The following is a 17067-nucleotide window of genomic DNA, read 5'->3' on the forward strand; positions in this document are numbered from 1 at the left end:
GAGGGAGGGGGTGAGAGAAAATGAGGGATAAAGTGAAAGGAGGGGGGTAGTGAAGGGAAAGCATGTGACAGAGCATAGCTAGCACAGCTAAGCAAATTAGTATGGGAAAGAGCAGCAACAAGGAGTTCAAGATGGCGACAGTGGAGCTGCATCAGGCAGGCAGCATGAGCCAGTAGCAGAGGAGGTTGTTCAGTTGTTCAGTTCCTGTCGTCCGGCCCCTCCTCCCTCCCTCCCTCGCTCCCTCCCTCCCCTCTCTCTCTGTGCAGCTCACTTACCCTTCCTCTTGGCCTCTTCACTGTAGACATGTTTTTTTCTATATTTTTTTCTTCCTCCCCCTCTCTCTCCAACCACCTAACAAAAGCCTTGCCCTTTCGCCGGGTTTTCTCTCTCTCTCTCTCTCTCTCTCTCTCTCTCTCTCACTCGCTCACTCTCTCGTTCGACAGTCTGTCTTGCTTGAGCTGTGTGTCCACCCCCTCCCCCCTCCACAGGCAGCGTACAGGCAGGCTGTGGAGCCTCCTCTCCTTCACCTCCTCTCCACTCCTCTCCTCCCCTAGCGGGCAGGGCTCAGGCTCAGTAGGAGTGCATGGGGCTGGGCTGTTAGATCACTGGGAGAGCTGGGAGCAGGGCTGGTTGCGCCAGAAGAGGTGCGAGGCAGTGGCAGTCCAGGAAGCTCGTCTCATTCTGCTGCTACTGCGTGCTTCAGCTCCGTCCGGCACAGGCGGGTCGTGGTGTGAGTGTCAGCGTCGCTCTCTCGCTCTACCGTCCTCTCTTCCCTCCCTTCTTATTGATTCCCCTCCGCCAGCAATCGCGTGCTCTCTCCGTCCGCTCGCTCTACCTCTCTCTACTCGTTCCTTTTGCTTGCTCTCTTCGTTCGTGCCTCTTTCTCTTACATCCCAGGGTAAGGTAGGCTACTCCTTTGTACACAAAAAGGGTTTTGTGCTAGCTAGCTTGGTTGTTTTCCTTTTTCCACTAGTTTTTCCCTCTCTGCCCTCCCTCTCCCGTGCTGGGGTGTGTATGGCGAGGAGCTGGAGTCTCCAGCAGCAGAGCGGTGGAAAATGAAAGCAGCACAAAGCAGCAAAATGCATCAGCATGAATATTAGAGATGTCGTTAAAATCCAGACTCGTTCTCTCTCTCTCTCTCTCTCTCTCTCTCTCTCTCACTCACTCTCTCTTTGTGAGGAAGTAGGCCAGCAGATGGTGCTCGCAGTTATTACATTAACTTTCACAACTTAACCCCAAAAGCACTGGATTTCCACACAAGCACAGAGATTAACATAAATGGAATGCAGGCTTGCATTTATTGCACATTGCTCTATACATAAAACCGTATACACAAGAAACTGAATGACACCATATTATGTTGTACAGAATCATAACATGAAAGTCCACTATGAGAAAAAACTTAATACACTATTTAACAACCACACAGCAAACAACCAACGTGAGCAAAACCATGAAACCATGAGGCTAAAAAGCCACAGTACTGTCCCTAGTACAGCACACTAACACACTGAGAGCTCCCTCCCAGAGACTGTCGGTAAAGCAGTGATCTCAGACACACTCTGGTGGGGAAAGAGAGGCGTAGACAGATGCTGGCCACCCAGCCACGTTCACTTCCCACCAGGAAGAGAATCCCACTCGCAAGAGGTGACAGGATAAACCTCCACACACACAAATGTATGCGAGATGTGAAAGGACAGGCCGTGACGAGCCTTCTCTCCCTTCCCTGGCTGACAGTCTGACTGGAGGGGCGATGGAAGAGAGGGAGGGGGCTCCCTGGAACATGACGCAAGGGCCATGTGCTCCAGCAGGAACACTCTCTAGGTTTCTTCCTAGGTTTTGGCCTTTCTAGGGAGTTTTTCCTAGCCACCGTGCTTCTACACCTGCATTGCTTGCTGTTTGGGGTTTTAGGCTGGGTTTCTGTACAGCACTTTGATATATCAGCTGATGTAAGAAGGGCTATATAAATACATTTGATTTGATTTGATTTGGTGCTGAGAGGGGAACACACAGACATGCCTGGCTGGCCTGGAGCCTGCCTGGCACAGGGTTAGGTCCCAGAGTGGAGACACACACATCACCAGACAGACACGCCTGGCTGGCCTGGGGTCTGCCTGGCACAGGGTTAGGTCCCAGAGTGGAGACACACACATCACCAGACAGACACGCCTGGCTGGCCTGGGGTCTGCCTGGCACAGGGTTAGGTCCCAGAGTGGAGACACACACATCACCAGACAGACACGCCTGGCTGGCCTGGGGTCTGCCTGGCACAGGGTTAGGTCCCAGAGTGGAGACACACACATCACCAGACAGACACGCCTGGCTGGCCTGGGGTCTGCCTGGCACAGGGTTAGGTCCCAGAGTGGAGACACACACATCACCAGACAGACACGCCTGGCTGGCCTGGGGTCTGCCTGGCACAGGGTTAGGTCCCAGAGTGGAGACACACACATCACCAGACAGACACGCCTGGCTGGCCTGGGGTCTGCCTGGCACAGGGTTAGGTCCCAGAGTGGAGACACACACATCACCAGACAGACACGCCTGGCTGGCCTGGGGTCTGCCTGGCACAGGGTTAGGTCCCAGAGTGGAGACACACACATCACCAGACAGACACGCCTGGCTGGCCTGGGGTCTGCCTGGCACAGGGTTAGGTCCCAGAGTGGAGACACACACATCACCAGACAGACACGCACGCATGCACGTGCTCACACACACACACACAAACTTAAAGAGCCATACATCTTGCTCTAAAGCACATGACTGTGTTTTCACAGTGAACTCCCGTTTTAAACCTTGTGCACAACATATAAGGCCCTTCTCAGGTTACACAATGGGCTACATAGCCTGGGGGTTGACTGTTAGCTCCCTGCTAGTCAGAAGTAACCGGAAACAGGTTGGTAAGCTACAGGCTATGGCTATGGCTAGCCTCGATGGCTATGTGGCTAGGGGGAGGCTAAGTACCTGGAGATGGATAGTTAGCTCCCTGTTAGTTAGAAATAACAGTAACAGGTCTGAAGCTACAGACTAGTAAGCTACAGGCTAAAGGCTACATGGCTATGTGGCTAAGGGAAGGACATTTGCAGCAGAGCAGCAGCTCTCTCCCTGTCTGAAATGTAACACTGGTTAATGATATTAGAGCAGAATTATCTCACATGGATAATAGCTGAGGGGGGCACTGAGCTCTTAAGGACATAGGCCTAGTTCACTTAGCTGATCTGTGTTGCTTTATCGCTTTAATAAGTAGACTAGTATGATTAGTAGGCCTTAAGTAAGTCATAATCTATGTCAATATTCCTAGCTTTCCATTAGGCGTTGGGGAAACTAGAGAGAAAGAGAAGGGGGAGAGAGGTAGGAAATAAAGAGAGACTGATTGATGTATTTAACTGGCCCTCTCATCAGTAGTGGCAAACAAAGGTGAAAGCTAAAAGGAAAGCTCTCCTTCCTGACTGGCTAAATAAACAACAGCTTAGCTGCAATATCATTTGGCTCTGCTATCTCCAGCCGATGTCTGAGCACAACTCTCTTACAAAACCTGCCAGACACCTAACTCTGTGGAAGAACATTGGAACTACAAACATTGGAACTACAAACATGACAAAACATTGAACAGTACAACTGTAGGAATAACATACAACTGGTTAAAGTCCAATGTAGAGTATGTGTGGGAGGTCACGATGTACACAGTAGGTTGTGTTAACTCCAATCTAGTGCCCATGTGCTTGTCCCCATGCCCATATCTAGATAAATTAGCCTGTGTGTGTGTGTGTCTGTGTGCGTGCTTACTAGCGGCAGGCTATATGTGTGTTCTCCCCATGTTTGAGTGGGCATCTGATATAGGCTAGCTGTCAGGCTAGGCCTTGGGAGTTGGACTCCTGTTCTAGGAGAGAAGGAACGAAGGGAACTAAATGACACAACATGCCAATTACCGTCCCTGCAGTGGAGCGAGAACATGTCACATGCCAGAGGGGAGCATTCCATACAACAGGAATAAACTATAGCATAGTGGCAGTGGGCCTCACTCTCACAGAAACAGAGCCTCACTCTCACAGAAACAGAGCCTCACTGTCACAGAAACAGAGCCTCACTGTCGCAGAAACAGAGCCTCACTGTCACAGAAACAGAGCCTCACTGTCACAGAGACAGAGCCTCACTCTCACAGAAACAGAGCCTCACTCTCACAGAAACAGAGCCTCACTGTCACAGAAACAGAGCCTCACTGTCGCAGAAACAGAGCCTCACTGTCACAGAAACAGAGCCTCACTGTCACAGAAACAGAGCCTCACTGTCACAGAAACAGAGCCTCACTCTCACAGAGACAGAGCCTCACTCTCACAGAGACAGAGCCTCGCTTTCACAGACAGAGCCTCACTCTCACAGAGACAGAGCCACACTTTCACAGAGCCCCTGAAAAAGATCAATGCACAGCTATTAAAACACTGTCAAGAAGAACAGGTAAAGATACTGTATGTATAGTGTAATTCAGGGAGATATTTTAACAGGTATGCAGCCATGTTATGTACTGCATGTTGAGCATGAACATTTCAACACCTGATATGGAGTACAGTGCGCTGATGTATAGTACACTGAGGGGTTCACTGGGACGGACAGACAGCATCCTTTTAGTCTGGGACCGACATCATAATGTAAAAGACTACATAACAGGCTGTTCAATGAGAGAGAGGTAGGTAGGAGCAACAGATAGAGGTAGATAGAGAGAGAGAGAGAGAGAGAGAGAGGTAGGTAGGAGCAACAGATAGAGGTATATATATATATAGAGAGAGGTAGGTAGGTAGGTATAGGTAGGTAGGTAGGTAGGTAGGTGGGTGGGTGGGTGGGTAGGTGGGTGGTAGGTAGGTAGGTGGGTGGGTAGGTGGGTGGTAGGTGGGTGGGTGGGTAGGTGGGTGGGTAGGCAGGTGGGTAGGTAGGTAGGTAGGTGGTGGTGGGTGGGTGGCAGGTGGGTGGGTGGGTAGGTAGGTAGGTGGGTAGGTAGGTAGGTAGGTAGGTAGGTAGGTAGGTAGGTAGGTAGGAGCAACAGATAGAGGTAGATAGAGAAAGCTAGGAAGAGATTCAATAACACCCATGTATACGTAGATTCATACACAGGAAGGCTTTTATCTGCCAGCGACTGGCTCTGCACAGGGTGTATTGTCTCTCTAGGCTGAGAATGTGTTGGTGAAAACAAGGGAGAAACAGGAACAGTGAACGCAGGCAGGCAGCCAAACACACATGCTTAACTGGTCACATGGCTTGGTGGAGCCTTGGCAACCCAATGGTTAACATGCAAATAGGCCTCCCGGCAGAGAAATTAGTGGGGTGGGGGGGCTTCCCTCTAAAGTGAGACAGAGAGGGGGGGAGTAAAAAAGAAAGAGAGAGAGAGAGAGAAAAGTGTAAAAGAGACAGAAAGAGATAAAGAGGGAGCCAGAGGCACAGGTGTGAGTCTCTAAACAGTCCATAATATCCTCATCACAGACTCAGAGCCTGTATTAGTGTGCCTGCCACTCTTACTTCTGCCTCCCTCTGCGGGCCTTTGAGTAGGACTCCACTAAAACACCGTTAGGGAAATTGACATTTATCATCCTAGGACAGGATGGAACTCGCACTATAACTGTGCACACACTATAGCCAATCATAGAGCCCACAAGACCCACCATATCAACAGTTAGCCTCTATTTTCACCCACTAGGTAGTGCTGTAATGCCGGGTGTATAGGCTAGTAGGGGAGTATCTGTTGTAACAGAGAGAGCTGAGCAAGTGAACATAGTGTTCCTTCAGAGCAAATATAGGAGACAGTGTGTGGTACTGGTCCCTAGAACTTTAATCAATGACAGCTTACTTTTCTTTCGATGACTAATAAAGTGCATAGTACAGATAGATACAATAGAGATGATCCACTGCTTCTCTCTCACTTCAGCCTTTGCCTAAACGTTTTCCTTTTAAAAATATCTTAAGTCTACCTAGAAGTCAACCTTTGACGTCGACTCTTCCTTAAAAACACTCCTCACAGCAAAGTGTGTCGCGTCTTCATGCATTACGTCCCTAAGAATAGTTCTTGGCCTTGTGTTGTGAGAGGGATAATACCAGCAGTATACAACACTACTCACCTTCCCAGTTCCCAACCAGTTCCCAACCAGAGACCAAACCTACTGCCTGGTTAATGGAATATAGATTAGTCTGTCAGGAGGTGGGGAAGAGATTAGGCCTGTTAATTAGGCCTATGGCTGTGGGCCAATTTAAAGTCATGCATGGAGAGTGAGGAAAGAGGGAGAGAGAGAGGAGAGAGAGGAGCGAGAGAGGAGAGAGAGAGAGAGACAGATGGAGTGTTTGTGTGTGAGAGAGAGAGAGGGGGAGGTAGAGAGGTGTAGTTGATAAATGAATGGGGGCACACTGCACGGCGATGCTTCCGGAACCAATTAAAAAGAGCATCAGGCCTTAATGATCCTTCACAGGGTAGGAGAGGGAAGGTAAGGTGTGCTGGCGCTAACCTCTTGTCCCGGGGAGAGGCTAATAACAGAAGTGACACTCAGTGGGCTAACAGGGCTTACAGGTCCTCCGTCCTCACTCTCTGACCTGGTCCACTTTGACCTGTGATGTCACAGCCTGGCTGGCACACAGCTCTAGCAGGTCACATGGCAGCAGGGCCTTAGGCAAAGCTGCAGTAGTACAATATATGGCATTTAACTGGGCTGTATTCACATAGGGTTGACCCAAACCATACTGTCTGTGTCACGCCTGCTCCCGCTCTTCCTCCCCCTGGCCCTCGAGGGCGCCAGGATCCCCAGCATTACGCACTCAAGCCACCATCAGTACGCACACCTGCCTTCCCTGTCACTCGCATCAGCAATCATTGGACTCACGTGGACTCAATTACTTTTGTCATTACCTTCTCTATATCTGTCTGTTCCCAAGCTCTGTTCCCCGCTTTGGGATTAATTGTCTCATGTCCGTGTTACCAGTGTTCCGACGCTGTTCCTGTCTTGTTTCCTTGTCTGTTCCCGAATAAATGTCTGACTCCCCGTACCTGCTTCTCCTGTCCGGCGGCGGTCCTTACAGTCTGGCTCTGATACCACTATTTTCTTATTCTATGTTGGATGTGTAACCAGGCAAATGGGCCAGCCCCGTACAGCTCGGATTAGTTTGGCTCAGTGTGAAAAGGGTACTGGTTGCCTGTATCTGGATGGAGGAGCGGATGTGAAGAAATGTGGGTGGTAGAAGGACAGACATGTTACAGAGTTAAGTCTAATACCATAGCCTAATTAGGCTAATGTTCTGCAGACCATGTGTTGTAGGCCTAGGCCTACAGATTAGGAAGGGGGAAACTACAGGGAATTATCCATTCTGTATAGAAACAGTATCAATAAAGTTGTATTGAATTAAAACATCTACTGTTCGTATTCCATTTGTGAAGGATAATCAACGAGGGGCTATGCGTTCTATGGAAAATAATGGATGATGTGGAAGGTGTGCTCCACGATGCGCTAGCGAAGTGGAACTGACCTTCAACAGAGTTGTATTATTTTCCTGAGAACGCATAGCCCCTCTTTGATTATCTCTTTTATACCACGGCAATAATTTAACACATTTTCCGCTAGAAATGTTTTCATTTTCCAGTAGAAATGTGTTCATTTTCCAGTAGAAATGTGTTCAACATCTACTGAAGTAGCTAGCAACTTTACTAGATAGCTACAGTAGTTGCTGTGGTAACCAAACAAACAAACTTGTTAGTTTAGCTAACCAAACCTTCAGTCCTAGCTTGCCATTATGAAAATATGATTCAACAATGCCAATAAAGTTTTCAATCCTGTTTTGCTTTAAAAAGCAGCTCAAACATAGAACATGTAAGAGTGAACTTTAGCCATTGAGTTCTACCGTGCTATAATAGGGAATTATACAACGGGTGGGTCTAATCCTGAATGCTGATTGGTTAAAACCGCATTCCATTCTGTGTTTATTCCACAAGTTACCACCGGTTAAATCTATTACTTTAAAATGCCTAATTACTCTGTTCCATCTGACAGTGCAATCCATTGTCTCATCAACCCAGCCAAGCAATTTATAAACTTGATCTCCACTATAAAAAGCATCTAGACATTCTCACATTTCTTTTAGGCTAACATTTAGTGTTCAACAGTGGAGATTTGTATAAACCTTGCTGTCTGTCTCTCCGACATTTGCAACATTGCTTCAATATTCAAATTCGATCTCCAGCTGTCCCATAGTAATGAAGGTGTCGGGAGTCGGGACGAGACAGACAGTCAGGCAGCGTTTTTCAGCCAGTAGAAATCATTAATCAGCTGGCATCATTTTATGGATATATACAAAGAAATGTAAATTGAAAAAAGGTAAAAATGAAGCTAGTTAGCAGTCTTTCCAGCTTCAATTTGAAGTGATTGTGTTAGCCTTGTTGTTGGCTTGCTCCTCTGAACATCAGTTTCCTGACAAGTGAGCACATTTTCTGTGCCAGGCGAAATCGCACCTCATTAGCTTATTGTTATGGATGTGTTCAAATAAATGTCACTAAAAAGCTTAAACAAATGCAAATGCAGCTACTCGCTGTTATTCTGGCTTGACTTTTTGACGTGACTGTAAGTTAGCCGTAGTTGGCTAACTAGCAAGCAAGGGATAAGAACTTTGCCAGCCATTATGGCAATGGAACATTTAGAACGAACGACTGAGTCGCGTCCATACTGTAGATACAGAACTAAAAGACTGAACGACTGAGTCGCGTTCATACTGTAGATACAGAACAAAAAGACTGAACAACTGAGTCGCGTCCATACTGTAGATACAGAACAAAAAGACTGAACGACTGGGTCACGTCCATATTGTAGATACACAACAAAAAGACTCAACGGCTGAGTCGCGTCCATACTGTAGATACAGAACAAAAAGACTGGGTCGCGTCCACACTGTAGATACAGAACAAAAAGACTAAACGACTGGGTCGCGTCCATACTGTAGATACAGAACAAAAAGACTGAACGACTGAGTCGCGTCCATACTGTAGATACAGAACTAAAAGACTGAACGAGTGAGTCGCATCCACACTGTAGATACAGAAGAAAAAGACTGAACGACTGAGTCGCATCCATACTGTAGATACAGAACAAAAAGACTGAACGACTGAGTCGCGTCCATATTGTAGATACAGAACAAAAAGACTGAACGACTGAGTCGTGTCCATACTGTAGATACAGAACAAAAAGACTGAACGACTGAGTCGTGTCCATACTGTAGATACAGGACAAAAAGACTGAACGACTGAGTCGTGTCCATACTGTAGATACAGAACAAAAAGACTGAACGACTGGGTCACGTCCTTATTGTAGATACACAACAAAAAGACTCAACGGCTGAGTCGCGTCCATACTGTAGATACAGAACAAAAAGACTGGGTCGCATCCACACTGTAAATACAGAACAAAAAGACTAAACGACTGGGTCGCGTCCATACTGTAGATACAGAACTAAAAGACTGAACGACTGAGTCGCATCCATACTGTAGATACAGAACTAAAAGACTGAACGACTGAGTCGCGTCCATACTGTAGATACAGAACTAAAAGACTGAACGAATGAGTCGCACCCATACTGTAGATACAGAACAAAAAGCCTGAACGACTGAGTCGCATCCATTTACATTTACATTTTAGTCATTTAGCAGACGCTCTTACCCAGAGCGACTTACAGTAGTGAATGCATACATTTCATACATTTAATTTCATGCATTTTTTTTTTTGTACTGGCCCCCCGTGGGAATCGAACCCACAACCCTGGCGTTGCACACACCATGCTCTACCAACTGAGCCACAGGGAAGACCATACTGTAGATACAGAACAAAAAGACCAAACAACTGAGTCGCGTCCATACTGTAGATACAGAACAAAAAGACTGAACGACTGAGTCGCATCCATACTGTAGATACAGAACAAAAAGACTGAACGACTGAGTCGCGTCCATACTGTAGATACAGAACAAAAAGACCGAACGACTGAGTCGCATCCATACTGTAGATACAGAACAAAAAGACTGAACGACTGAGTCGTGTCCATACTGTAGATACAGAACAAAAAGACTGAACGACTGGGTCACGTCCTTATTGTAGATACACAACAAAAAGACTCAACGGCTGAGTCGCGTCCATACTGTAGATACAGAACAAAAAGACTGGGTCGCATCCACACTGTAAATACAGAACAAAAAGACTAAACGACTGGGTCGCGTCCATACTGTAGATACAGAACTAAAAGACTGAACGACTGAGTCGCATCCATACTGTAGATACAGAACTAAAAGACTGAACGACTGAGTCGCGTCCATACTGTAGATACAGAACTAAAAGACTGAACGAATGAGTCGCACCCATACTGTAGATACAGAACAAAAAGCCTGAACGACTGAGTCGCATCCATTTACATTTACATTTACATTTTAGTCATTTAGCAGACGCTCTTACCCAGAGCGACTTACAGTAGTGAATGCATACATTTCATACATTTAATTTCATGCATTTTTTTGTTGTTGTACTGGCCCCCCGTAGGAATCGAACCCACAACCCTGGCGTTGCACACACCATGCTCTACCAACTGAGCCACAGGGAAGACCATACTGTAGATACAGAACAAAAAGACCAAACAACTGAGTCGCGTCCATACTGTAGATACAGAACAAAAAGACCGAACGACTGAGTCGCATCCATACTGTAGATACAGAACAAAAAGACTGAACGACTGAGTCGCATCCATACTGTAGATACAGAACAAAAAGACTCAACGACTGGGTTGCGTCCATACTGTATACAAAACGAAAAGACTGAACGACTGAGTCGCATCCATACTGTAGATACAGATCAAAAAGACTGAACAACTGAGTCGCGTCCATACTGTAGATACAGAACAAAAAGACAGGGTCGCGTCCACACTGTAGATACAGAACAAAAAGACTGAACGACTGGGTCACGTCCATACTGTAGATACAAAACTAAAAGACTGAACGACTGAGTCGCGTCCATACTGTAGATACAGAACAAAAAGACTGGGTCGCGTCCATACTGTAGATACAGGACAAAAAGACTAAGTCGCGTCCATACTGTAGATACAGAACAAAAAGACTGGGTCGCGTCCATACTGTAGATACAGAACAAAAAGACTGAACGACTGGGTCACGTCCATACTGTAGATACAGAACAAAAAGACTGGGTCGCGTCCATACTGTAGATACAGAACAAAAAGACTGAACGACTGGGTCACGTCCATACTGTAGATACAGAACTAAAAGACTGAACGACTGAGTCGCGTCCATACTGTAGATACAGAACAAAAAGACTGGGTCGCGTCCATACTGTAGATACAGGACAAAAAGACTGGGTCGCGTCCATACTGTAGATACAGAACAAAAAGACTGGGTCGCGTCCACACTGTAGATACACAACAAAAGGACTGAACGACTGGGTCACGTCCATACTGTAGATACAGAACAAAAAGACTGGGTCGCGTCCATACTGTAGATACAGGACAAAAAGACTGGGTCGCGTCCATACTGTGGATACAGAACAAAAAGACTGGGTCGCGTCCATACTGTAGATACAGAACTAAAAGACTGAACGACTGAGTCGCGTCCATACTGTAGATACAGAACAAAAAGACTGGGTCGCGTCCACACTGTAGATACAGAACAAAAAGACTGAACGACTGGGTCACGTCCATACTGTAGATACAGAACTAAAAGACTGAACGACTAAGTCGCGTCCATACTGTAGATACAGAACAAAAAGACTGAACGACTGGGTCGCGTCCATACCGTAGATACAGAACAAAAAGACTAGGTCGCGTCCATACTGTAGATACATAACAAAAAGACTGAATGACTGAGTCGCGTCCATACTGTAGATACAGAACAAAAAGACTGAACGACTGAGTCGCGTCCATACTGTAGATACATAACAAAAAGACTGAATGACTGAGTCGCGTCCATACTGTAGATACATAACAAAAAGACTGAATGACTGAGTCGCGTCCATACTGTAGATACAGAACAAAAAGACTGAACGACTGAGTCGCATCCATACTGTAGATACAGAACAAAAAGACTGAATGACTGGGTCGCGTTTCAACGAACGACCAGCCGGCTTGGGTAGCAACCCTAGATCTGTGTCGGGACTATATCTTGTGGAAGGATGAAATAGTATGAATAAATTCATCAAAATAATGTTTTTAATGAAAACATGTCAATCATTATTTGAATATGTTGGTAACTCGTTGTATAAAAGTGATACTGCCCTCGAAGCCGGTGTTTGGAGGATATATTGGCTTGGTCTCGAGCCTAACCAGTGCCAATATATCCTCCAAACACCGGCTTCTGGGCATTATCACTTAAATAACTCACACTCTAGAATGCCCTTCAAGCCAATCAGAAACAAGTATTCAACAATGCCATGGTATAAACATGAATAACATTAGGTTCCAGTCCAAAGTTACATATTATACTGTATAAGCCTAGGCCTAATTTCCTAAGAAATGCACTTACACTACTAGGTGGTATGATGGTATTAAACTCTGTAGATCTATACACAGGAGAACTATAGCTTCAACCAAGTACACACTCCTAGTACGCTAGGCTGTGTGTGTGGGCCTCCCTCTCTGGCCTGTTGGAGATATTTATAGTTATTACCCAGAAAGCTCTAAGGCCCGGGCCAAGGCACACGCGCACACACACGCAGGCACATGCACACACATACAGGCACACACACACACAGCTTGGCATGTAATTACTAACAAATGCAGCGATTAGCAATTCACATAGGTTATGATATCATTAGCCGTACCTGCCATGGCAGAGAGAGGGCTGCACCATCACACCCATTACACATCCTCAAATAGCTCCCAATGAAGAAGCTTTACTAACAGCCACCTATTAGCCTCCATTAGTCATTCAGTTAACTGACTCCTTCATTTCATTAAGAGAGGCATGCGATGGCCATTTGCATCTGTGAGAGGGATGGTGATAGGAGTGGTTCATGGATGGACGGGGACTGGGGAGGGTAAGGTAGTTTGGGCCTGGTCGTTAGGGATTCTATAGGATAGCAGAGGGGTGGTAGAGGGGAGAGGGCAGTCTGGGGTCATTGAAGATTATGCTGTATCTGTCATTAGCACAGTATGGGGAAGGTCTGAGAGAGCCTCTATGATACACCACAAGTCAGGAGCTAAGCACCCAATGAAACAGGCAAACTAATGTTCCCCTTGTTGTGTAGTGACACACCCAAAACCTTAAGGTTTTTAGGCCTCTCCAGATAAATAAGCTGAATGGTTATTACATTATCCTAGCAAGCACTACAATGAGCAGACATTCAAGGTCATTGCAGAATAACTTTCAATATAGCCATCAAAACAACCTGCCAATGAGCAGCTAACTTATTGGGGAGCAGAGATAAAGGGAGGGTATTCCAAAAACAGTGTTCCTTTGAGCTTAGACCAGCGATTCTCAACAAATTTGGGTTGTAGGAGGTTTGAATGGGTCGTGGGGTGTCACAAATTTCTAAACGTAGGCCTATTCCTTGCTTGAGAACTGAGAAATAAATCAGCATTACCTGGTGGTAACACAAAATAGTATGATTTATGCATTCAAATTAGCAATTGGTGGGTTCATCACCAGTCTTCTTCATGCTATAGCTCTCAGTAATAAGAGGTTAAATCAGGAGAAGCCAGGTAGTTAGCAGCAAAAAAGCAGACATCAGTGCTGCAACGGACAAACAATTTTTGCTATCTCAGATTGTTCTGGCAATTCTCACATATAAACTTTATTGGGAGAAATTACGTTTGACATGCTTTTTACATTTGCATCACAAACAATTGTTTTCTTAAATCATGATGAAAGTGGCCATTTTAGGACCCCCTTTTTCACCTATAAATGCCTCCGGTAAAACCTTATGATCCTTGAATCGTACATGATACAGACAACATATTGGTTCATTATACTCCTTATAGTGGGCTCTAACAAATGGAGAATGTCTAGATTCTGAAATACACATTTTCACATTAATTAATTCAATATAAACAAAACATGCATATGAATATCTCAAAAGTACCCTTTACAAGTACATTACATTTCCACAGTGGGTTCTCTGCTAATTCTGAAGTTATGATACATTTTATGAGCACCGCCAACACAGTGAATGGGAGAATGGATTGAATGGGCTGTGATTGGTTAATGATCTATAATGTACATTTCTACGTATAAAATGGATCATATCTACAAAAGTACCAGAGAGCTCCCTCTGGAAATTTGACGTTTTTGACAAGTATATTGTTCTAAACAATACGTAAAAAAAATAAGCTAAATAAAAAAGGGTACTTTTGAGATATTTATATTAATATTTTTATGTTGAATAAATGAATGTGAACATTTGTGTTTCAGAATCTAGACATACTCCATATTTGAGATAACACTATAAGAAGTATAATGACACCAGGATGTTGTCTGTATCATGTACAGTTCACAGATCATAGGGTCTTACAGGAGACATGTATAGGTCTAAAAAGGGACTGAACTTGCCAATTTCATAATGATTTTCAAGAAAATGGTTTGTGATACAAATGTTAAAAGCATGTCCAACATCCTTCCTCCCAATTAAGTTTCTATGTGAGAATTTCCAGAACAATCAGATTGTTTAAAAATATTTTCCACCTAAACTGGCGTGGAATCGGCCAACTATGGACTTATCCAGAACTATGATGGCGGTGAGACCAAATTATAGGGTCACCAGAGGACAGGGCCCAGGGGACAGCCACACACATTCAACTGAGGACAACAGACAGACTTGTAGTTCTGTTCTGAGCAGGAATGTCAAGAAAGTCTTTATAAATCAAATGAATGATCCACGCCAAAATACTAAGCATTGCATACTGACAACTCAGCAGACAGGACAGTCTTGAGGTGAGGGCATACAAAATAACAGCAGCTTTGTGGCAGTATAGTGAAAGCAACCATGCGATTCAACATTCCACAGAGATTGGTTTAATGTATATGAAGGCCAAATGCCACAGACCAATAGGCCAATGAAAACATTGAAACCTGTAACCTAGTAATTGCACTGAGCAACAGAGGATTGAGTTATATAGGAAGGAATTCACAGGATTCTTCCAACATATTCACCTCAGGGATCCAAGCAAGACATATGCCTACACATTCTGAGAGAAAAGATCAACCCTCCATTTTGTACTTTGAAATGTTAAAACATGAACTTAATGGCAGCAGCAGTCACTGTAAACATGAGTCATAGTGTGCATGGTTAGTGACAGTAGGCCAACTGCATGTGTTGTAGACTAGAGTTATAAAACTAAACTTTATCCAAGGCAGACAGAAGACAGCGTTAGCCTACATTTTATCCCTTTCTACAGAGTCAGTGTAATGTTGTGAAATAAAGTGTTTCTCTGTGTAAACAAACCCTTGACTCAGGGCCCAGCGCCATGGAAACCAGTGAACATACCCGGCTAGGAACCAGCAGCTACCTGACAAACCTGTCTGATCGCTTTGGGACTCCTGTGTGAAAACTAACTAACTAACTAACTAACTAACTAACTAACTAACTTCTAACTAACTAACTAACTAACTTCAACTAACTAACTAACTAACTAACTAACTATCTTCTTCAACTAACTAACTAACTAACTTCTAACTAACTTCAACTAACTAACTAACTAACTAACTAACTAACTATCGCACACACACACACACACACACACACACACACACACACACACACACACACACACACACACACACACACACACACACACACACACACACACACACACACACACACACACACACACACACACACACACACACACACACACCAAGCAACTGTCATCTCCGTGGAATAGCTAACGCAAACCAACAAGTGTTCCTTAGACATAAAGGCAAAAAAGGCACACTGTATGAAGTATAGCAGACACATAAAGCACAATTAGCCAGAAGATCCGACCTGCTTACTTACAGCTGCACTAGGGTCGGACAGCACGGCTGTGTAGATCAAGACACCGTGGAGCCAGCTTGGAAAACGTACCTCAATCCAGGGATGAGAAATTAGCTGTACTCCGAATTGTCCTATTATCCCAACTGTTACAAGATTGAATAACTGCTACTTTTTCGGAACACTGCCCTTTCCTCCTCATGCTAGGTAGCAGAAGCCACGTGCGTTGAACAACAAAGGATAGTCAGCCTACATCTTCGCGCTGTGATAATGTCAAAATAAAAGTCATGTGTGGGGAATGGCTTTGTATATGTCAAACTCTCCCAAATCTATGGCTGTACAATAATTAATTGGTAATCCATTATTATAATGAATTGTTAATAATTTATTGGTAAGCCATTGTTATAATTAATTGGTAATAATTAATTGATAATTGGTAATGTCAATGTTGTCAAGGGTGCATTAACAAAGGCAAAATTGTTGGAACAAAGAAATAAACTATTGAAAGACAAACACAACAACTTCCTAGTGTGTGGCTGTTTATTGCCTTTGTTAGTCCACCCTTGACAACAATGACATGGATTACCAATTAATTATTGTACTTCAGACAAGTATCCATAGTTTTGGTAAAGTTTGACCTATGGTCCTTTCAAGACATCTTGGAACTCTAGAAAGATGCCTGAGTTTCCAACTTGGAATTCCGAGTTGGATGGGCATTCAACAACAAAAAATTCAGAGTTCCCACTGAGTTTCCAGTGTTTTTGAACGCTATACTAAACCATTCCCCACCTGCAACTTTTTTTTTTTACATTTCCACAGCGCGATGACGTAGTCCGCACGGAGCCTGATTGGCTGACTATAGTTTGATGTTCAACTTACATTCTAGCACCGCCATTTCAATGATGTGGCTTCTGCTAAATAGCATGGGGACGTCGTTCGAACTTTCTGGTGTAACAGTTGGGATAATGGGACAATTTGGAGTGCAATGCATTTCTCATCCCTATATTGAGGTAGGTTTTCCGAGCTATATCTCGTGCTAACTCCCCGGTGTCTTGATCAACACAGTTATGCTGTCTAACCTTAGTGCAGCTGTAAG

General features: G+C 44.7%; 1 protein-coding gene across 12 annotated transcripts in view; it reads right to left on the minus strand.

Moving 5' to 3' along the window:
- The window catches only part of LOC106592263 (chromodomain-helicase-DNA-binding protein 9), a 127736-nt gene that overhangs the window by 85561 nt on the left and 25108 nt on the right, over nucleotides 1-17067 (minus strand). Inside the window, exon 1 of one of the 12 annotated variants that reach the window (XM_045689305.1) lies at nucleotides 276-1154. The exons of the other annotated variants lie outside the window; for them this stretch is intronic. Coding sequence (XP_045545261.1) covers nucleotides 276-305 — 30 coding nt within the window. The 5' untranslated portion in view covers nucleotides 306-1154. Of the gene's footprint in view, nucleotides 1-275; nucleotides 1155-17067 lie in introns of those variants that run through there. 12 annotated transcript variants of the gene reach the window in all.

This window comes from Salmo salar, chromosome ssa11, assembly GCF_905237065.1.
Source record: "Salmo salar chromosome ssa11, Ssal_v3.1, whole genome shotgun sequence".
NCBI classification, from domain to species: Eukaryota; Metazoa; Chordata; class Actinopteri; order Salmoniformes; family Salmonidae; genus Salmo; species Salmo salar.